This window comes from Bombus terrestris, chromosome 1 (assembly GCF_910591885.1).
Source record: "Bombus terrestris chromosome 1, iyBomTerr1.2, whole genome shotgun sequence".
Lineage (NCBI taxonomy): Eukaryota > Metazoa > Arthropoda > Insecta > Hymenoptera > Apidae > Bombus > Bombus terrestris.
Genome location: NC_063269.1, coordinates 1,365,665 through 1,389,395, shown reverse-complemented (window position 1 = coordinate 1,389,395; position 23,731 = coordinate 1,365,665). Strand labels below are relative to the sequence as shown.

Sequence of the window (23,731 nt, the reverse complement as noted above, 5' to 3'; positions counted from 1 at the left end):
AGTATTTCTTTTCTAACAATGCCGAGCACTATAGTTAGGCGCCGTATTGTAAAATCACCGGCGAGCTTTTTCCACGTATTCGCACGCAAATTGGAGCACCTTGACATGCACACACATAGATACGTTTGTTGCTTCCCATTCTTCGATTTTCCCGACGTATGATATTGTCTCCGTGGCTGTGCGTCTGTTCGGAGCTAGTTGCACAGGGGAGAGACAAGGGGAGAGAAAGAGAGCGAGAAATCGAAGGAAAAAGGCAGACACGGACGAGAATGCAGTCCTTGACGAAATACCCTCGCCTTTCTATCTTCCAGTCGTCGAATGAATCCTCATTATCAAATGACGTTACTTTCGGTAAAGAGAAAGGGAACGAAGTTGAGAACTAGTAATTAGAATCTTCTTAGTAGAGTCACATTTGGTCTTTACGAGCTTCTCGGTATCTTGTATGTCTCTCTCTCTCTCTCCATTTATTTATCTATCTATCTATCTCTTCTTTTTCTTTAATTAACGAGAAACGATTCCTCCGTTGTTTTAAGACTCTCGTTAATCGCGAAAATGTTTGGAACTTGTAAATACTTTGTATCTATATATTATGTGTATCGCGCAATTTCAACATATTTTGTATAACACATGTAATTATGGGACATGTAATTATTCATTTAATTAATATAATATGGATACATAGGACATATAATTCTCTACGGTAAATATCGAAATATTTTCGTAAGCCAATGTATATCGAAACGTGGAGTTTTAACTGTTTATTTTTAATTAGCCGGAAATTAACTTCGCAGATTCGATATACGTAACATTCATTTTGTCAGATATTAACATATTCCAGTGCAATTTTCGTTCGGTTAATACCATGATAACGGCCAATGAGATGCGAATTTTCGATAAATAATTCTTTATGACGACAGCGATGGAGAGGAGAAGTATAACGAGGATACCAGTTTCATCGACAAAATTCACATATTTTCTATGAATATATATCCCGATCGGTGACACTTTGGACATGCCGCTGCCACTCTAATTGAAATCGCTGTATTAACTGGATAGCCGCTGGTCCCGATGCAATTCGTTTGCTTTCGCGAGTATTCGACCATCGTTTATTCAACACCTCGGAATGGATGGAACGCGTAATTCTTTTAAACGAGAACTCTTTGGCCGACGAATTCTGCGAATTTTATGCAAAGTGCCATAGCAAAAAGTGACTCGTCACGCCGCCCTACCACGAGAGTCAACGAAAAGGGCAAACGAAGCGTGTCGATTTTTCCACTCATGGTATATGCATACCGACCAGATTTTTCTCAAATATCTGACTGCAAACGTAGGCGAATACGCTGTGGCGTCCCATTAAAAACATTGAAATTAACATTCAGGAATAATATTCGTAATAAACATAACGAAATCCAATCTAACACCAGTCTAAGATCCGAATAATATTATATTGTACTTCTCATCAAATATAACAATGTTTTACAATACAAATTAAAACCAAGTAAAATAGCTATTTTACAGAATGTATTCTATTTTCTATTTTCTAGAATCTATTTTCCTTTTTTTTTTTTTTTTATTTATTTATTAAATAGGCAAGTTTTACGTGCGATAAATTGCGTCTGAGGACGAGGGAGTCTTTTTTTGTGTGAAATGGTGCATTAATTTTACAACATTAATGCAGTTTTCGAAGAGACTATATTAAAAGTCATACAATCTGGCGAGTATGAAAAATTGTAATCGAAATAACCATCACTGCTGCGCTCTTGCCATCGCTCGCTCAATTGTCTCCGGAAAATGAAGCGTCCATCATGGTGTCAATAAAGAAAACGACTTTTAACGCGTAGATTTTCCTCCTATGAAAGAAAAAATATTTTGTTAATGCTATGTGTAGATGTTAAGTCGATTGAAATGTTCAGAGCAATACGTTCAGAACACGTTGGGTCAGTCATTGAAATCTCTCTTCAATTATTTGTCATCATGTCAGAAAGGAATTTTACTAAAAGAACGTAATCTCAATTTAACACCACGTTGAATGCCACGGGCGTCACCGGTGACCTCAGTGAGATAAATTCATTACTGACGATTATACACAGTAACATATCTCTTGTAGGTAATATTTCAACGTTATATGTATCGCATAATAAATAATTCATCGTGGCGGCACGGGTAATCCCTAAAACTAGGGTGGCATTCAACGCGTTAATATAGAAAAATAAGGAGAGAACTGAAACAAACCTTATGATCTTAAACTTCTTTTACACGCATATCTTTCGTTTGTATGTCCAATACTACGGGATGCGTACTAACAGATGCAATCAAAAATCTGTAAATAGATATTATATATAATGCCAAGTCTTAAATTTTATATAATCGATACATTATTATTAATATTTCATCGTTATATTTTATATGATTTCTTGTTTGATTTTTAAGGATACGTAATGATTTTTGTGCAAATTTACTTTCCGTTTTTCAATACGTTTTATTCATTTCCTCAGCCAGGAACTGCTATAAGCGCCTGTAAACATAAAAAGTAATATAAATATATTACATAACAACAATGCACCGAGTTTTAACATAGAACGTAATAAATTAATGCACTTTACACGTAGATTACATGTGAGTCAAATAAAATCAGTAATGTGATTGTTATTAAAAATTCCTTCAGAATCTTAAAGTTCAAGAGTATATCTTGTTAGATATAAATAGCATATTTTACGTAAGTATAATTTCAGTTATCAGCCTAGATTTCAATAATGAACCCAGACAACCTTCGCTAAAGTTGGTATACGAGCATATTTTGGTTGTCAGAGGTAAAAACACCGTCTAGGCTAGACAATTTCCTCGTATTAATTAAGTTCCTACAGAATAATTATATAACAGAATGATTAGATTTTCGTTAGAATTATTATCGGTTGAAAATGATGTCAGTCACATATTGGGTGCATATAATTAACAAAAATAAACCACTTTGTATTATAATTTCCTATTCGTTTTCTAACTTTGAAGTCTAACGATGAATTCAACTTCGCTGGCAATGATTACAAATTATTAATTCCTTTAAAAATATAGAGTTGCTTAATGGCTGCAATATAATTTATATATTCAATATCGAATAAATAAAGATTAATATGTTTAAACATATGAAACGTCTGCGCTTTAAATATCCGACTAATGACAAAATATGGATTAAAATTATATATACTTATATAAATATCCCACCCGAAGATTAAGACAGAATTATGCATAATAACACTTTGACAAAATCTACTCACCTCGTACCAGTAGTTTCAAGTACGCAAGCCTATCTTGTAATTGCAGACTCTCTTCTGTCAGAAATATAGATACATTGCAGACTTTACAATGTATCTCTCGTTTGATGATCGTCTGAAACGCGTGCCCTGATCTACGCTGCGAGCGTCGACATTGAGGCTCTGCTCCATTTGGAGCAGAAAAGAATTTCATTCATTCTCTGAAAAAGAATTCCTTTCGCTCGGCGATTCCACGCGTTCGAGTTTACACATCCATATTCTCTATTTCGTCGCAACTTAGAAGCGGGACAAACGACGTTTTCTCGCCAGTGTACGAGTTATATTTAATATTTAATAAAAGCACGTAATGTCTGTGTAGTAAGAGACAGTGACGATACAGTGGAGACGACTGTACTGTAATCGACGAATCGCCGTTACAAATCACATAAACCGCGTGATAAGAGGAAGACAAGGTCGGTTATCATTGACATCAAGTTCGAGCTCCGCTGACAAACGTAAAGACGTATGTACGATCGAAGCAGCTCCAAGTGCTTAAGCAGCTAGTGGAGGGATCGCCGTCCATTATCGTAATCGTTCTCTCGCCCTTTATCCTCGGAAACGAACACACAATCTCCGTGTTTGATCCGGCAGAGGTATAAATGCAGAGGTGAAGAAATGGTTAACAGGACAAAATAGGAGCAAGGAAAATACATAGAAATATGTACTATTCTCTATCGCTCACCGTTATCCGTTGCTATATTTATATATGCGATCCTTGCAGCCTCTTTACACGCGCTTATCTTCGATTATACCGGGTCTGTCAGAAGTAAGCGATCAGATGCGCATTCCTTTGCCTGGTTATTTTTCTCATCTCTGCGAATATACTCGAAGGAACGAAATACCCATTAGTATATTTGCCAATACCCAAAGTATCGGTTCAAGTAACGAGTGAGTCAGCGAGTCGTATAGTAGAGGATATAGTCGGAAATTAATAGCCAGAATTCAAAGCATCGTATCAATGTTCTCTCTTCAGTGCTCTCAATTCAGGAAGATAATCCGTAGATGGTGTGTCGTTTAATTGTTTAGATACAGCAATAAAAAATTATTACAGCTGAAGAGTACCGCCCTCGAATGACGATAATGTAATGTTAAAGGGTCGAGCGGCCACAAAGAGTACAATGATGTTCGGAACAGCATTAATGGGTCGAGCGACCAAAAGAATATATAGGGTGTTCAAGGCCAGCACAATGGTGCTGTACCGAAAATTGTTCACAAGGACCATAACGATGCTACACCAGAAATAGTTCGTGATAGTTAGCAACGGCTAAATTAATAACCCAGCCGCCGGGTGATTAACAAGTAGTTAGGCGAGTAACAACGCAACCAAGTTATATGCAGCTAGCAATGTTTACAAAGTAACGATTATTATAATACGAGAATACAATAATAATAAATGAACTGAAAAGCGACTGGAAATTTGTCAATCACAATTTATATAATAGTTATATCGTAGGATTAAAATCAGATAGAGAGACAAAATATGGTTAAAGAATAATGCAAGTCATTTAAAATAGATTTTATGAAAATATATTTTTCCGTTTCATATTATATCTTTAATTAAACAAAATTTTCCGAAGGAAAGGCAAATATTATAGTTCATATAAAAAGTGAATAGAAAAAATACAAAATATTTTCATAATAAAAATTTGTACTATAAACTCACATTATTAAAAGATTTATGTTGAAGATTTCCTGAAAGAAATGCGGCGATATTTAAAAATAATAGATTTTTAATAAAAACAGAATAGAGAGTTCCTTTATATTACATTCACCATGATTTTTATATTCTCTCTAAACAAATATACTTTTCATTATGCTTAATTGCCTATAACTTTATTTAAAACATCAATATGAAAATGTCGATCTTACTGCCAAAATGAGGCAAGCAAATATGTTGCAAGCATTTTCATATAACAAAGTTTACTATCTTTTAATGATTAACATTTATCTCAAATGAATTCTCAAACGATTATAAAAAGAAAATTCATTTGAAAAGAGATATATTTTGTAACGCTATTTAAGACAAAAAATAATACTGTTATTACTTTCTATTTTAATTAGAATGTCCCTATTCTTTTAGGAAATTCACAACTCACATTTAAGTTCGAGAAATTTAACAGATATACCAATGTCAAAATACTTTCGCTTAATTATCACCTATAAGTAGTACGATTACGTGTACATATGTACGAATAGAGATAATGTACAAGGTAAAAGAGACAATCTTTGATACAGACACATATATACGCCTGTGCAATTTTATTTTGTTCTTAAAAAGGTAAGTTACCAAATTACTTTGATATTGGTATCAGTCAATATTAAACGCACTTCTCGCTTATAAGCTAATTTCATATTTTTTTATAATCATAAAGAACAAAACTAAAGATACGATCAGAGTATATACTTTCACTTTGGAAATCTATTGGATCAAATGAAATGACAAACTATGAATGGTATATAGTATATACTATGACAATACAGTAGCAATAAAAGTTAATATACATTATTTGTAATATTTACATATTGTTTCATGAAGTAAAATCCTATGAGATTATACATTACTATTTATATGTTAGCATGGCAAAAATGTATGAAATAACACTGTTCTACTATTGACAACTTAGGGTTCATTTTTCTACTATATGCGATTCTCTTCTTTAGAAATCGGTGTTACTGGCAACTCAACTTGTTCCTTTACCATTAAAAATGATATGATTGTGTTGCTAATCAATGTTTTTAACAGTATTTTGATTTCTTTTTTACAATTCGGTCAAAAAAAATACCTGCCAAAATCTTCGCAACTTGACAATACATATAACAAATTCATAACAAATTAGTATTTTTTAAAATGAATATACTTTATATTCGCAAATTTATATTCGTAAAAGAATAACTACACTGCATAATATATTATATATTTATAATTAATCTACACTTCATCGGTCTCAAAAAATTGAAAAATTAGTCAAAAATTCATAGAACATCGTATTAAGATTCTTTTAAATTCGAGAAATGGGTAAAGTTAGAGCATTAAAAATGACTGTACGTTATATAAGACAGACCGATCTAACGTAACGTAACATTCATAAAACAAAGATTTCGACTGTTTTCTCATCATCGATAAGATATTTTAGACTTGCTTATTGAAGTAATGTCGAGAAACTATCTCGGCCCAGAGAATTTCAACCCTTTGAAACAATGTGGAGTGATTCATCCAAAGTAATGAAGAACGTAGATTCTATAATTTGGACGATCGTCCCGAAGACAACAATCTGTACTAAGCTTTTATTGCTGCTAGCATTTCCAATAAAACGGACATAGATTTTACATTTGAAGACAAAATAATAAGAAGAAATTAAAGAAAAATGTTTGTAAAGATGTAATGCTACTATTTTTATCCCAAAACGCTATGTTATGATATAAAATGTGAGAAAGATGATCGGTCGCAAACGTTGTTGGAAAAAATGAGTGAAGACTACCAATGCAAACTATCGATTCTTCTCAATCGATTAAAGAAACAGAAGTTATTTTAATTCTGCAATTTTTAATAGCGTCTCCTTTTATTAGGATAATCATTCTGACGATTACGATCATTTCCACCTTGCCAACGTCCACCAGCACTATTTCCACGACCACCACCCCTATTACCACCCATATTGACCCTCGTATCCCTCAAATCCATTTGACTACGATCATCGTTGTAAACCCCACGACTACCACGATCCATATTATTATAAGCATTCATAAATGTCTTTGGATCCTAATCATCATTATAGAGAAAAATGAATTTAATTATTACGTGTAGAGCAAAAGCACAATAATATTTTAAGGTCAATGGATTCGAAAGTTATGTGCCGACAATATCACCGAAATGCCAATGATTTTCATTTAATACGGTGAATAACGGTGTTTTGTAAATTTTGGATGTACCATAAATACATTTCACGGTTCAGGGCGCCCATCCATGTTTGTCAGCAGCACAGGTCATCGTCAATTTTCGTCAAATCACATAGAAAAGAAAGGGGAAAACACAATGTTAGATGTTGTTCGCAGATGGAGAATGCTTGAATGCTTGTAAACTAAAAAAAATCGATTCTATTTATTATAACCTACGGATAAAAATTAGGATGTTCAGAAATTAGTCACGTACGATGTAGATTGAAATAAACGATCGCTGCTTAAACGTACTGAACTTGCAGTACAATCAAAAACTAAAAATTTTAAGCATAGAGAGAAGAATTCGTCCAATAAAACCTTAATCTATCTATGCAACTTGTATGTTGCATTATCTACATAGAATTAATAAAAATTCCCTAACATTTCTTCAAAATTTTGTATATTTATTGCTTCCAAATGTCAATGGTTAATTCCATAACATTGAATATTAATAAGTGTTCCACCATGATGAAATCTTCCAATGAGCGATAGATGCATTAAGATATTTTTATTAGCATAGAATAAAACTTTTAGAGAAGCCGCGCCAAGTTTGAGAAAAATAAAAAGTGTGACATATTTCAATAGTTGTTTGTTACAGATAATAGGAAACATGTCACTCGTATTCGTAAATAGCGAGGAGACTAGCAGAAATTGCACGATATATTATTATATGAATGTAGATAAAAGGTTTCAAACATAACATGTGATATGTTTTTCTTATTAGGTAAATTAATTTACAATTAAGTACTTATTTTACGTCGTAAGAAAATTAAGTAAAAAATTTGATTTTAGTGCCCATTGATACATCTCTACAGGCCAATTAATTAATATTATTAGTGTGAGATATACATTTGATATTAAACTGATTTCGTTGCACATATTAAAATCCTGTTATATTGGAAAGCATGTTTCATGAGAATACTCTTAAAGTTCTTTCATTTATGTTTTTTGCGAAAGTGTTCACTAATAATACTTTTTTACCGTGCAAGAACATAGTTCAATTTTTTTCCAACAAAAAATTCCCGTATATAGATATAATAATGTTTCATAGTATCACCAAATGGAAATACACATAAATGAAATATCAAAGAAATACTTTAAGAAAAAACAAATATTTTGTGAAAAATATATACAGGATGTTTCCAAGATCGTAAAATTGAGTAGACGCGTAGTTAAAAAATATTCAAACTCGATTTTCTCGAAAATGGAACTCTGTGTGAACAAATTTTATTGTATATTTCCGACTTACTTTTACGTTAGGAATCACTTTCTTTCCAGTTGTATCACGAATTCGGAAATACTCTGTATATATATATATATATATATATAAAATGATAATTTAATGGGATACATTACCACTGGCATGTTGCTTCCACCTATAATAAAGTAAAATTTACAATTAAAAATAATTTTAACAAATTATGGTATAGAAATTTTATATGTAATAAAAACATACACATTTCATATTTCATAAACATTTTCTATTTCAAAAAGAACTAATTCAATTCAAATATATTAATAAATAAATATGCGTCAGATTGGAAAAACTTTAAAATTTATAAAAAATGACATTTTCAGACTTACCATCAGGTTGTCCAAATCCATCGCGATCGTTACTAATGGGATCATAACCTTTCCCTACTATTCCACTTCCTCCGCCTCCTCTCATTGCTTGTCCCTTAAATAAAAAAGAAACATAACTTTAAACATTAGTAAGAAATATGAATATTCTAATAACATTTCATATTCCGAAATCATCATAAGCAGTACGTAATATGCCCCCATTATGCCTCTATAATAATAATAATAAATGCTAATAATAAATAAAAGAAAATAAATACATTGTGAAATACATAAGAAGTAATAGTCTTATGATGTAACCTATGCACGTATTTTTCAAATAATTTTTTAAAAATTTCATTTGTTACAGAAATTTTTTGTGATCTTGAAATTTGTTTTTGTTGAAAGTATGAAGTAATTACCTGCAAAAATAAATTATTTTCCTGTTGACGCCTATGCAGCTCCTCTTCTTGTCTTCTAATAGCCATTGCCATTTCTTCTTGCTGTCGCCTTCGTAACTCTTCCTCGCGTGTTCTTTGTTCTTCAGCCTGTCTTTCTTTCATTTCCCATTCTCTTTTTTGCCTCTCACGATCAGCCTCGCGCATACGCAATTCTATAATCAATCAAAACCAATTTATGAGGACACACTGCTTATGTTATATGTATCAAAACAATATCTTTTAATGCTTTTAAATATCTACCTTCTCTTAAACGCTTAGTTTCGAACTCGCATCGTTCGAACTCCATTTGAGCTTCCAATTTTTCTTCCTCGATTGCCATTTCTCTTTCTATTGCTTCTATTTTTTGTTTACGTAATTCATAAAGTTGTTTCCATCTTGTTCCATACTCATATTCAAAACTTCCTACTTCTGCAAATCTTGGACCAATTTCACGAGCTTTAAAAAATTCAGTAGTTCGGGGTAAACTTTTGTCCGGATAACCATCTATATCATCTTGTTGTTCAAATAATTCAACAATCACAGGTAATGGAGACCTATAATATAAATATCTCATGTAAATCTTCAAGAGCTTTCTTTATCTTATCTAATATAATTATGTTTAATATAAGATTTTGTGTTCCAATCTTCAGCACACAATACGAACATCTGTTGTATTATGCTTCCTTTGGGAACTATTTTTCTTTCCCCCAATATTATTAATACTTAGGCACTTGTTGATAAGGAAAATACATCAAACAAGCGTGGCATTGGGCTAACAGACTTTTTGAATTTTTACTTATATTGGAAACATACGCTGTTAGACGGTAGCATCCTTCTGTGCATTTCCGCAAAGCAAGTTGGGCTGAGTTCTTCTTGCAAAATTCTATAATTCCTTCTCCACTGGACTTCCCTTTTTTATCTACTATAACTATAGCACGTTCAATTTCACCAAAGACACTGAATGCTTTTTCAAGCAATTCATTTGAAATCCAAGGTGTAAGATTCTTAACTTTAATTGTTGAATCAAGAGGAGCAAATCGAACTTTAAGTGCACGTCCTTTAACCATTTTGCGATCTAATTCATGTTTTGCTTTCTCAGCATTTACCCTGTAATCCTGTAAAGAATAACGATTATTTTGTAGTTTAACAATGTATATATGTATATAAATATGTATATAATATACGTATCATCATAAAAAAAAACAGCCAAACATTATTATCATTTTTTATCAAACGGTAATTAATTTAATCATTTTGTTTATGTAAGAATATTATAAAAGAAAAAAAACAAAACTTATTGAACTTACCATTTTAACAAATGAAAAATTTTTCTCTTTATTTAGAAAAAGTTCAGATGTTTCACCATATTGTTGAAACATCTGTTGGATCTCCTCTTCTGTAACGTCATTTGTCAAGTTTCCAATATATAGACGATTACGACCACTAAATTTTTTTTCTATAGTTTCTTGAGGTGGCAAATCATGCGTAGGTCCACTAATACTCATAATTCGCTCCATTATGCGATCCTAACCATAAAAATAAGAGCAATATTAATTATCTCTAATATGTAGAAATTCTGGCAAAGAAAAGCAACATTTACTGGTAGTAAATATTGCTCACTCATAGTGATAGAATTATTAACGTATAATACGCAAAATTTGAGATGCACCGATCTGAGAAATATTAACATAATCACTCAAGTACTTCTATATTTTATTTAAATTATATTTGCCATAGTAAAATATGCAATAATATAGTAATGTATAGTAATGTAGTAATATATGAAATATAATCAACTATGTGTACTGAATCATAAAAAAATTAACTTTGTCTTAGTCGCAACATTACAATAAACTAAGTATATAATACAAACAGAGATTATAGTTATAAATAATAGCGTTTAATAAATTAAAAAGCTAGTAGTTTACAACCAGTCGTAGTATGTATTACGCATCAGTTTATAGCAAAAATGGCGATAGAAACAAAAAATATATTTTTTAAATGTATATAAAAAGAAATATATATTATTTCATACGGGTCCATCGCTATATCTGTTTCCTCCGCTCATTCCGCCACCGCGTCCACCAGAAAAACGTGCTCCTCCTCTTCGACCACGCGGATTGCGATTATCGCCCGGAGGATTCCGTTCCCGTGGATTTTCATTACTATTTTCTGTAGAAATATTCTGAGGTTCTTGTATTACTTTAGGTGTTTCAATTCCTGCCATCGCTCAGATGTTTCAAGCAGTAATTATTAAGAATAAACTCCGTCGTGAAACAGTTCGACTCACTTTCGACTTTCCGGATAAATAAATGGCGTCCTAAAACGAAGTGGTAAGATTGGTGATCCACCAATGGCAGCCAGAGAGCAGAGGAACAATTCCCCTATATAGCTCCATTCTCGGTGCATTATGGGTACATTTCTCTAAGAACATAATTGGTTATTTCATTAGTAGGAATTACATTTGATTGGTTAATTCAGACAGATAAAACATTTAATGGATGTATGATAGATGAGATTAACCGAAAGTGATATTTTAACACTAACAGGATTTTGACGTTCGAAAACGTCTTAGCAACGGTATGAAAAGAGAAACCTCAGTTTCGGCCCGAAAACGGGCATTTAAAGCTACTCCTTGGAAAGAACATTATCATTTACGTTCCCATTGTAAATACCCAAGTGTACGCTGTAAATTGAATGTAACAATTGCAACTGTAGATAAAGATGGTTTCAGATACATGTTCATACTTACTACTTTATCGACCCTTATTTAGCTTGTTGATTATTTCGGAAAAGCGCGCCAGCAGTCGCATGTAAGTCAGCGGTTGATTAGGCGCTGTTGTTACTGCTAGAGTTTAAAACTTTCATTTTTTCCTATGCTTGCCTATTGTTTTCTTTCAAAGTTACTAACATTTGATTGTCTACCTAAAAGCTATACAAGTTTTGATATTAATAGAAAGAATTCGGTAGAGTATATTACCAGGGAACATCTATGTATGTCAGAAATTCCATTCTACTTTGTTTCTAAAATACTATAAATATATCACTTTCTGGACTATTCTTTCTTTAGTACCTTATAAAATACCTTTTATTTCATAATCGAAAACAGTGTTTCATCAAGAAATATGTAACTGAATGTGGTCACGATAGAACGTAACATTTTTACGGAATCATAGAACGGAAAGTTAGATAGATCAAAATTAGATCGATCCTATCTTGCGGACATAAAGCTGCAGTCATTCCAAGAGACAAACGGACAAAAGTAAGAAACGAGCATTGAATGCAGATCGCTTCTATCAAGTGATCACGATCGTTAGTCACGAAAATATCGATATCACATCAAACTGAAAGTTTCAACAATACGTGTGTGCATATATACACAATGAGATAAAACTAACAGTCGACCGGTCAATTACGAGATAACGGGAGCTGATGGCACGCGATGTACGACATGCAAATTCTTCGCGGTAATTCGACATCGTACGCGTCTACTACTCCTTTCGCAGCAACGTAAGACGAACGACGATCGAGAATTTTGTCGAAAAACTAACGAAAGAGAACGAAAAGTCAAGTTGCGTTGATAGGAAGAATTGATTGGGTCATCCCCGCGGCAACCAATGGGCAAACACAAATGAAATGGAGAGAAAGTCTGGCTATGGGTTTCGAGACTACCCTCAGTTGCTTGACCGATTTCCGCACGCAATATCCCCATCTCGAGACACATCACGTACACGATCGAAACCAAGCCGATTATCGGCCGGTTACTTATCGCAAGGAAATTAACTGCAATTTTAACGCTGTATTTTTTCTTATACCCAATAATCATTTCGAATAACTTTCGAAGAAATTGGAGAAGAAATTTAATGTAAAAGAGAAAAGACGAATCATGGAGGTTTTGTAAAAGGCGGCCTTAAAAACTGATTATTATTAGAGTTAGTTTTTCTGTATTCTCGAAATGAGGCTCGTGGGATTTACGATCGCCGTGTGTGGATTCCTCCAATTTTGCGGTGAATCTGCGGTTTACGCGCAGAGGAACGTCGTGGGCAATCGAGGGTCTACAAAGACAAGAGCTGTTAATCTTTGTGAGTAATTAAATTTTGAATCTCTCAATTTTCAAATCTCTGAATTTTTAAAGTTATCTGTTCAGATCCATTAACTTCCAACGATTTTAACTTTAATCTTTTCTTTACACCGTCTTTCTCCCTAGATCTTATTAACGACGAAGCCAACAAAGTAGCAAAGAGTAGCATAATAGCGGCGTTAGAGACAATCAAAGAAAAATACCCGAATTATTTGGGCGAAGTTTGGAGCGTTCAAGTGAATGAATCTGACGTCAACGATACTCTCGATCGTATCTGCAAACCTTGGGATTCGGCTGTAAAAGAAGGAGGAACCAGAGTTCCAGATTTAGTTATAGACACGACGACAGCCGGTTTAGGGGCCAAGATATCTAACTCATTCACAGCTGCTTTGGGAATCCCCACGTTATCCGCTCAATACGGTCAAGAAGGAGATCTTTTATACTGGAGGAACTTAAACACAGACCAGGAATCCTATTTGATTCAAGTGATGCCTCCGACAGACTTAATACCAGAAGCGATCAGACAATTGTGTATTCAGTTGAACATAACAAACGCTGCGATTCTGTACGATCATAATTTCGTCATGGATCATAAATATAAAAGTTTGTTGTTGAACGTGCCAACAAGACACGTGATCAACGAAGCTTCTCAGCAAGTAATGGAAATGAGAACACAGTTGCCTCGTTTACGAGATTTGGATATAGTGAACTATTTCATTCTTGGTGATGAAAATACCATCAATATAGCTCTGGAAGCGGCGGAAGCTTTAAACTTTACTGGCAAAAAGTACGGTTGGTTTTTATTGACACCGCAACTTAACGTTTGGCCGAGATGCGAGTGTAGAAATATGAACATCCTCTTCATGAAGCCAGAATTTAACAAGAAAAGCCCGATAGAGTCGTCTTTGTCAAAACCGGTTATTTCTTCCGCATTTTATTATGATTTAATACAATTAGGCGTTCGGGCAATGAAATCGGCCTTGGATGACGGAGAATGGCCAATAGAACCTCGGCATATCACATGTGACAAATATGATAAAACTAATACTCCAGAAAGGAAGGTGAACTTTTTTAATAGGTTAAAGGAAACTTATAAAAACATGACACCGACTTATGCTGGGATTAAATGGGGATCGAAGAATGGAGAACATCGGGCCAACTTCGAGATGTCCATTCATTTAGTGGACATAAAAGATGGCATTGTTTCAAACACTATCGATAGTGGATCTTGGAACGCGAGCATCTCCGCACCATTGCAGGTAAGCTTACGTATACAGAATATCAATTTCTTTTCTCGATATCTTCCTTTCTTTGCGTTTACTTTTCTTCCCTGTTATTTTAAGCATTCGCGTTTAACTTCAATTTTTCAAGTATCAAAGTGTATATTCGTTCAACATCCAGAAGAGAGCGTAGAAATTAATCAGACGAACTGATAAACTGTGCACGTGATATTTCTAAGGAAGATTAGGTCAGTCTATTGATCAGCAAGAAAAAATTATGGTGTGTTTGAGTCACGCGACGATAGGAATCTGTTCGATAATCGAATGTCACGGCTCTAGTGTAATATCGTGCAGAATTAATCACTACAAATTACATTACGATTAAATAAAATGGATCGAATTAAAGAGATGAATGCCTCGTTAAATTTCTTCAAATTAGGAGTGCTAAAATATCCTTATAATTAAATTTTTGTATTTTAAGTTGATGAATTATAAAGAGGAAATTTAATTTCTTAGTCGTGACCTCCATCCGGCTAACCATCGCGATAGTCATGCCCCTGACATATAATCGTTATATTTATTTACCGTTATTGCTGATAACGACGCACGCTAATGGAAATAGTTCATGCAACTATATTTGTTTATCCAATATGTAACGCGAAACCCTTCAACTACGTAAGTGCAATTTGACATTCGCGAGTCATGCATCGAGTAGGTACTTATCCATTCGTTTCGAGATATCATCGTTACTTAGCCTAATAAAAATATAACTGCGTTCATCGAGGTCTTATTATCAGAGAAAACACAATATCTTTACAGAACCATTCCAGTCCTGCGAAAGAATCCGGTCTTTTAATAATTCAATTTTTACATTTATCTCTCTAATCGACCCAATTCGAATTTAATTGCATTTTCTCTAAAGATAACGAATAACGACGTGATGAATACCACAGCGGTGAAGAGCTACCGTGTAGTCACCATAATTCATCCGCCATTTGTGATGTACAATGAAGAAAACGGCACGTATTACGGTTTCTGCATCGACTTGCTGGACGAGATTAAAGACACGGTAGGCTTTCAGTACGAAATACGAGAAACGGAGGACAGACGATATGGAAGTTTAAATCCAAATGGGAGTTGGAACGGAATGATGAGAGAGCTGATCGACAAACGAGCTGATATCGCTCTAGGATCGGTCTGGGTCACAGCGGAGAGGGAGAGGGTGGTCGATTTCACGGTGCCTTACTACGATCTGGTCGGTCTGTCCATCATGATGTTGAAAACGAAAACAACCAGCTCGCTGTTCAAATTCCTCACGGTATTGGAGAACGAGGTCTGGTTCTGTATCCTAGCCGCTTACCTCTTTACCAGCGTCTTGTTGTGGATCTTCGACCGTTGGTCTCCGTACAGCTATCAGAACAATCGAGAAAAGTACAAGGACGACGACGAGAAAAGAGAATTCAATTTAAGGGAGTGTTTCTGGTTTTGTATGACTTCCTTGACGCCACAGGGTGGCGGAGAGGCCCCAAAAAATCTTTCCGGACGACTGGTCGCTGCTACTTGGTGGTTATTCGGATTTATAATCATCGCGTCGTACACGGCGAATTTAGCTGCGTTTCTGACAGTGTCCAGGCTAGAAATTCCAATCGAAACGTTGGAGGATCTCAGCAAACAGTATAAGATTCAATATGCGCCAGTGATAAATTCTTCAGCTTATATTTACTTCAAGAGAATGGCTGCCATTGAATGGAAATTCTATGAGTAAGTAATCGAAGAGATTAGGATTACTTTCAAGGTTGTAAGTTGAATAATTTGAAGATCAAGGAAGATGAAGAGCATTGATCTTGTACATTTTAGCATCTGGAAGGAAATGAGCCTTAACGATAGTTTGTCAGATGTAGAGAGGGCAAACTTGGCAGTGTGGGATTACCCTGTCAGTGACAAATACACGAAAATGTTGCAAGCCATGGAAGAGGCTGGATTTCCAGCTTCCACCGAAGAAGCGCTACGACGAGTTCGGCGTCTTGATTCGAATAACGAGTTCGCTTATATAGAAGATTCAACGACCATTAAGTATCTTACTATGACGAACTGTGACCTGATCCAAGTAGGCGAAGATTTTTCGAGGAAGCCTTACGCGATTGCCGTTCAACAGGGATCGCCATTGAAGGATCAGTTTAACAACGCGTATGCATCTTTTGTCTACCTAAAATAACAAATTAATTACCGAGTAATTTAATGTCATTTAATGTCATGTCACTAATTTCCTTTTGATGTAGAATTTTGATACTACTAAACAAGAGGAAATTGGAGAAATTAAAGGACACATGGTGGAAGAAGAACCCTGACAGAAAAGACTGCGACGCAGAAAACAGTCAAAGTGACGGTATAAGCATCCAAAATATCGGAGGAGTATTCGTTGTTATATTTCTAGGTATTATTTTTGCTTGTTTCACTTTGGCCTTTGAATACTGGTATTATCGACACCGTACGAAGATCACGAAGATTAATCTAAACAGCACAACCAAAGGAAAAGTCACACAAGTAAAACCACTTAGATTCAACTTACAGCCAGCGCCTACGCACGGTTTTCAGAATAGCCAACTCAGACCAAGATTTTGAATGTGTCTGTGATAAAAAAAAAAAAAAAGATATTCATGAATCGATCATCGTGTATTACACATAGACATACACCTCAATGTTTAATATTTACCGTTGATTAATGTTCAATAAAAACATAAAAAGACGATGGACAAAAATACCTAAAAAATTAACAATTTTCTTTATTACAGAAGAAAGTCTGGACCAGAATTATAAATGACATAGAGCTTCAGCGTTTGCAATGCCTTTATTTGGTTACTCCCTTTGCGTACATTACTTCGCGCAGAGAATACATATTCGGATATTCTTTCGTTTCTTTTCCCTCATATTCCGTTCACTCTCTTCGCATTACAATTCACGTACATTGTTTGTCATTTTAACTAACCTTCCTCGCGACGTCTTAACATATCACCATTTTTTTTCTTTCTTTTTTTTTTTAAATAACGTTTTACTCACCCTTTTCCTTCCGCTCTAAAAGGCATTCGTTTTTTTTTTTTTTTTTTTTTTTCTAATAACGTTGCTCTCACGTTTTCGTCCGCTTATCCGCTTTTTCGCCGAGGTAGGCATAGTATTTTGTTTTCAAGTTATACGGTTCTTTTTTTTTTTTTTATATACATATATATTTTTTGTTTTTCCTCACATGTACGCTTTCAATAATATTTTCCGATATTCTCTCTGAGGGAGCATTGGAAAAGCATTGGATACTCTGGGTTTCTTTAAAACGTGGGATCTGGTGGATGATGGAATTGGGGGACAGGGTATTAATCATCTAGGATGTTAAATTATAATTAGGGGGATATAATTAAGATAATCCATTAATAGTTACGAAAAAAACAACAAGAAAATAGAATAGTACTTCGATGGTTCTCGGTTTAATATCGTGCGGCACTTTTTTTTATCCTTTTTATTTATACTTATAAGTACTCCGTCCTCGAATATTACTCTTTTGGCTTGATCTTCTCTTTCTTTATTCTTTTCTTTAAATTAATTCCATTCTTTTTTTTGGCATTTTTTTTTTCTTAGTTACATTTTATTTTCATTTTTTTCTCTCTTTCCTGCAATGCATCAAATGCAAACACACAGTGAACGCCTGCACATCAGATGAGAAACAAAAAAAGGAAAACTGCACGCTACAATTCCTAGAAAAATCAGCGCACTAATTATATATATATATCTTTTTTTTTCGTTTTCGTTTCTTTCTCCTCGAAAAAGTTCACATAAAATTATCAACAAGCTACAAACGAAATCTCATTGACTACGTTCTCCATACTTCTCTCCTTTTTCATCGCATGCGCCCTCATCGTTAAACGCTGCGTAAACATATACACCTTTTTTTTCTTTCTCTATTTCATCCCGTTTCTCTTTCTGCCTTTTGTTTATCAAAGGATTAATAATAATTATCTAAATGAACGTTTAATATTTCTCTCGTCTCGCTTTGCTCGAGTTGCAATCATTATTTATTTATTTCTTTTAACTCTTTGTTCAACGACAACGGGGGATACATTTTTTTTTTTTTTTTCATTTAACGGCACCATCTTGGATACATGCATAACAAATTCCACATGCCAAGAGGCCCCCCAATGTCATATTTTTACTTTTTCTCTTTTCTTTGTTAACAATTTGCGTCTTCGTCTTGAGAAAAAAAGTATAGCTACACCTCAAACTCTCCAGTCACAAAGCATTTGTAGCAGCTCATATCTATCCAGTTCATAAGGTCAACGGACGCAAAGTCGTCAGAGGCTGGCATCCGAAACTGCTACTGTGCCTTCTATCGGAAAAAACATATTAAATATGTAACGTTAATTGTAACTGCAGTAAGTCCGGCTAAGTACTCGGACCATATACATTCTACGTTACGCCAAATCGCGTGCTTCAAATTAAAACCCGATCGATGTAGTAATGCATCGAGACCAATCTCTCAAGAGGCGTTTGCTCAATTAAATGTTCCTCTATTTCGTAACATGTACTACATATCATGTGATTAATTACGCGTATATAAGTACATATACATATACACATCTTCCAATTTCAGGTTACATAACAACAAATATAACAAAAAAAAAAAGTATTTCAACGTTCGTAGCTCGAGTAACATAATACATAACGTATAACAGTTTTCAATTTGACTGTTCAGCCAATAATCTTTGGTTTTATTGTATATCTGTACACATCGTACACATTCGAACAAATGAGAGAGGTCTTATTAATTTGTGTATATTTTGTTATATTAGTACGAAATAACGGGTACACAACGTTTTTTCGTTCGTATTTTCCAACACGGTGACGGTTGACGAATAGTACAATGGAGCGTAATAGATCAAAACGGAAAAAAAAAAGAAAAAACCAAAGCCTTCGGCACGTAGTATGATTTCCTTTTTATGTACACTTTATTACCTTTTCCTATCATTGTGCAGAGGTACATTAGACCGTACCCAGTCCAGCTGACCCAATGTATAGCAATCTTTCTCGATTTTCTCTTCTTCGCGAATAATAGTATCTTCCATTCCGATCGGAGTATAATGAAAATGATCCTGTTCGGAGAGAATTCTGCGTTTGACCGGAGATCGAATGGGCTCGGTTTGAACGCACTTGTCACATTGACGCACCCTGAATTTCAACGTTAAATTCGAAGATACTGGAGGAAGCGGTGAGTCATTCTCTCGATACTCCATGTAAGGACTTTCTCCACCAGGAAGATATAACAAGTTTCCTGACTCAGATCTGCGATACGCGACCCGCTCTAAAGTATTGTTCACAGGAAATGTTGTCCCATCGGCCCACTGACCATCATCCTTTATTGGACGAAAGTGTGTCCGCGCGGAAGTGAGCAAATCCTCGTCCGGTTCTGGAAGGCTGTTTACCTTCAGATTTGAACGAGATTCTTTGCGTGTTCCAATGGGAGTTTTACGCGGTGCGACTGGAAAGAAGCAGCTACCTGTCTGAGGACTGTGGCCCAAGGTAGCTATGTTACTACCTAGCCCTTTCCAGCACCATGATTCATCCATAGCTGAGTCAGACCAGTTAACATTGCTCTCTGGAATGGTATACGTCAAATATTTACTTACCATTGATTTAGATAACAAAGTTAGCGACTAACTTTTGCACGTATATGAAACAAAAAATGAGAATAAAACATACATTGCAGTACGACACAGATATTCTACGTCTAACTTGATGTACTCTGTTATTTACTTACATGTCACAACGATCTCCTATCCGTTAGATATACTTAAGTCAGTATTACTATGTCGTGATACTGGAAAATTATATGTATCTAAGATACTCACTTAATTTATTCTTGTTACTACATTCATCCGCATAATCTTCAATGCTGATTAAATCGATGTCCCATGGAATGAGCGGCGAGTCGTCAACAATAGATTCCTGATACGGCGTGTCAGTAGCATAGCCATTATCTGAGGTGGATACAGTAAAGATTGTCTCGGTAGTGTCTGTCGGCCAAAGGGGTCCTGAAGGAATAGAAAGCGTAGGTGCTGCCCAAATCGAAGCCGTGTCCTGTGCATTGCCTGGTCCTGAATCCCAAAGTGCTTCCAAACTCTCGTCAAATTTTGCTTGTAACTGTGCCAATCGAAGTTTATCCAATTCTAATTCTAGCTCTTTTTCCCTCTCGCGTTCCATTGATTTAGCAAATCCAAAACTTTGCTTTTCTTCTGCTCTGCGTGAATCGATACTCTATAACAAATAGATCAACTAGTCAATGATTGATGATCCTTGATAATATATTACGATAGTTGACTTAATCTCGGATACTTACAATGGACATTTTAGTTTTCTTATTGCGAGATTTACTAGCGTTCTTATTGTTATTGTAGTTGACTCCGTTGATTTTGTTATTATTGTTGTTGTTATTATTTCCAAAATTCCTATCTTTCCTCTGAGAAAATTTCTTCAAGGTCGTAGGTTGCAAAGCAGGAAATGCCGCGTAATATCTGAGAGCTCTGTCGCGAGGTGTAAGCGACTCTAGATTTGTTTTGTTTTCACCATCAGACTTCTTGAAATCTTCTTCTTTTTCATCTGAACCACTTCCTTCTAGGTCTCGAAGTTTCATACATAATTCGTCGACCAACGTTTCCACCCCACACTTCTATAGAATAAAATATATTGTTGATACGCGTAGAAAAATGTTTAAAGTATGAAATGATAATAACAATTACAATTACGCACATTATCAGCAGCACTTGTTAAACATTGCACAACAGCACGTCTTTGTTCTGTGTCTCCTCGCGTGGGCAGTTTTGCTTTAGGTCGGGCCCGAATGCGACGTCCTCCGTTTCTACCTGTACCAACTGCTTCTTCTGGAGGGCTTAGGGCCGAGTCGGGGCAGCGCAGTAGGCTGAGTACAAATCGCGAGTACGCAACGGGGTCGATTCCCAGTGCGTCCAAGCGTGCCTCGAGCCACTGGCGCAACTCCTCCTCGGCCCTGGTACCAAACACTTCACCTCCTCCAGGGGACGTCGCTATCCCAACTAGGTGCAGTGCTGGATTCCTCATTTCCTTTTAATAAAGCTCCTCCTAGACCCAGGAACTTTCACAGACTTCACTACCTCCAGGGTGATCATCTTCTCTCCTTGAAAAGCAAATCAATTTTAACAGTTGTATACTAAATGTTCGTATGATGAAGATTAATGAAAGAGCTAGTAACAAATCAAATTACCTATTTACAATAGAGTTACAGTATTATATTATTGTCCTTTAATGTTTCAATTTTACTGAATCCACCACCTTGACATTTACTAGATTAATAAATGTACTTTTGTTTCTTGTTACTTGTAATTTCTCTCTTTTAGTTTCGTTGCCCACAATCAATGGTGGTACTTCCTGAGATTTCAGTTACGTGGATATTAAAAATTATTTAGTTCTTGTGCACAGGTGGTGGATATCTTGTGGAAATGAGGCTGGCAGGTCTTAGCGAAGGATAACAAATATAGTCTCCTCCCCATTTTGACACTGAAATTTTATAATTCCCAAATTATCACTTTAGACATTCTGAATGCAAATAATATTTCATGCAAATAAAGAAATACATGTTATTTCTTTTTCATTATTCTCATTTATTTATACGATAGAAAATATAATTCTTCACTTTACAATACATGTTTTGAAAACTTCATGTTATACATATGTAGCAAACTTAAATTTATAAAAGACTTCATAACTAAACTATAAATTATTGTTATCACATTTCTTACATAAACAACACTAACTGGTAATTGTATAGAACTTTCACTTTCATATAATCTAAATAAGTGTTAGTGCCAATACATTAATAGCTCATATATCATCCTATAAACATATAAAGTAATACAAAAATAAAACAATGTTTATTGAAACAAAGTTCCGTCAATAATAAATCTCACTTTTACTAACTTAGATTAATTTGGCTAACTTAGTCTCTGGTAATAACAAGCATTACCGAACGATACATATCACATATTACAAAAAAATAAAAAGTAAAATGAGTCATAGATATTTAAACATAATAGAACAGAAATTGGTGACTAAGGTTAGATCTCATATAAAATATCAAAGTATTGCTGAAAAATTTATTCTCTTTATTTCATAGATATAATATAATACAAAATATATTAAATGTCTAAAGCAAACTGATTTCTTAACCCTAAGTGGGAACAATATTTACTCCAGAATAAACACAAAACATTTAATATGAAATTTTGTTTATTTTACTATAACACAATGTCAACATATATTTCTCCTCTAAATTTTTAAATGTCACGTTCTGTAACACATTCATTTAAATTTTAGAGTATTGGAAAATTTTTATGTAAAATACAGTTAGTAATTTAAGACGCAGTTAGAATCGTACGTTCATGTATTAGAGACTATTAAATCACGTTGCACGGATCGTGGAGTTAAAATACATGTTCCACATCGTGGTCAGGAGATGAGCTATCATAGTGCGTACGCAAATAAAAACAAGCTACAGAATCTACCAGGACGAATCGACACTTTTATCACTGTTGTCAAAAACGTTTATCATTGGGTTACGCGGGTACAGGAATTCGAGCATGATAGGATAAAATTTTCGAGTTTTCCACGTATTATCAACCAGCCTCGTCCACTTGATAGGTGTCTCTCGTACTGATACACGAAAACAAACCGTAAATTCGTGTGCACAATGCTGCAGCTTGACTGTCTACGAATTGTTGGCAAAGATATTTGTTCGAGCAATGCGAATAACCTTGCAGATTGCGCTATGCATTTTGTCTGAGTCATAGTTCTCTCGTCAAGAGAATGAGTAACTGCATGACGTTACAAAATAACAACAAACCTGCCTTCATACACAACGCACTGTCAACTCGTGACAAGCATGGTAGCTAGTTCGATCATGATCAACAAATATTTGGAAATTTTGACGTACCTGCATGCCTCGAGAGATGATTTTCACCCCGGCCTCTTCTACACACCCCACTCAGAGAAAAACATGGCGGCTACTAAAAGCTTCACTGTCCCTCCCCCTTCCAAGTGCTGGCAATCGCACAGTTCTTGCACAAGATTCCGTGGTGTGTTCAAAAATGAATCTTCTATTGATAAATATAAATTTTC

General features: G+C 34.8%; 3 protein-coding genes across 13 annotated transcripts; 1 reads left to right on the top strand and 2 right to left on the bottom strand.

Moving 5' to 3' along the window:
* Nucleotides 1–1,673: 1,673 nt before the first annotated feature.
* Nucleotides 1,674–11,625, bottom strand: LOC100644709 (hrp65 protein). 9 transcript variants are annotated; one of them, XM_020863757.2, is made up of 11 exons: nucleotides 11,280–11,625; nucleotides 10,552–10,770; nucleotides 10,058–10,359; nucleotides 9,506–9,798; nucleotides 9,227–9,417; nucleotides 8,829–8,922; nucleotides 8,601–8,620; nucleotides 3,273–7,068; nucleotides 2,460–2,515; nucleotides 2,233–2,320; nucleotides 1,674–1,850 (listed from the first exon to the last, which is right to left on the bottom strand). In XM_020863757.2, the coding sequence occupies exons 1-8, from the start codon at nucleotides 11,469–11,471 to the stop codon at nucleotides 6,853–6,855; spliced, it is 1,527 nt and encodes a 508-aa protein (XP_020719416.1). In that variant the 5' UTR covers nucleotides 11,472–11,625; the 3' UTR covers nucleotides 1,674–1,850; nucleotides 2,233–2,320; nucleotides 2,460–2,515; nucleotides 3,273–6,852. The 9 variants fall into 9 exon arrangements, with proteins under 9 accessions (XP_020719416.1, XP_048268207.1, XP_003392959.1 ...); XM_048412250.1 differs by having other exon boundaries at nucleotides 2,460–7,068; XM_003392911.4 differs by having other exon boundaries at nucleotides 2,233–2,515.
* Nucleotides 11,626–12,696: 1,071 nt separating this feature from the next.
* Nucleotides 12,697–18,775, top strand: LOC100646400 (ionotropic receptor 25a). Its single transcript, XM_012319412.3, has 5 exons — nucleotides 12,697–13,326; nucleotides 13,452–14,584; nucleotides 15,468–16,306; nucleotides 16,403–16,732; nucleotides 16,825–18,775. Exons 1-5 carry the CDS (start codon nucleotides 13,200–13,202, stop codon nucleotides 17,165–17,167), a joined length of 2,772 nt encoding a protein of 923 aa, XP_012174802.1. The 5' UTR covers nucleotides 12,697–13,199; the 3' UTR covers nucleotides 17,168–18,775.
* Nucleotides 17,375–23,673, bottom strand: LOC100644590. Of its 3 annotated transcripts, none has more exons than XM_012319486.3 (7): nucleotides 23,547–23,660; nucleotides 21,822–22,114; nucleotides 21,332–21,734; nucleotides 20,922–21,251; nucleotides 20,434–20,839; nucleotides 19,541–20,180; nucleotides 17,375–18,914 (listed from the first exon to the last, which is right to left on the bottom strand). In XM_012319486.3, exons 3-7 carry the CDS (start codon nucleotides 21,656–21,658, stop codon nucleotides 18,854–18,856), a joined length of 1,764 nt encoding a protein of 587 aa, XP_012174876.1. In that variant the 5' UTR covers nucleotides 21,659–21,734; nucleotides 21,822–22,114; nucleotides 23,547–23,660; the 3' UTR covers nucleotides 17,375–18,853. The 3 variants fall into 3 exon arrangements, with proteins under 3 accessions (XP_012174876.1, XP_012174985.1, XP_012174929.1); XM_012319595.3 differs by having other exon boundaries at nucleotides 20,922–21,248; XM_012319539.3 differs by lacking the exon at nucleotides 21,822–22,114 and having other exon boundaries at nucleotides 23,547–23,673.
* Nucleotides 23,674–23,731: the final 58 nt, after the last annotated feature.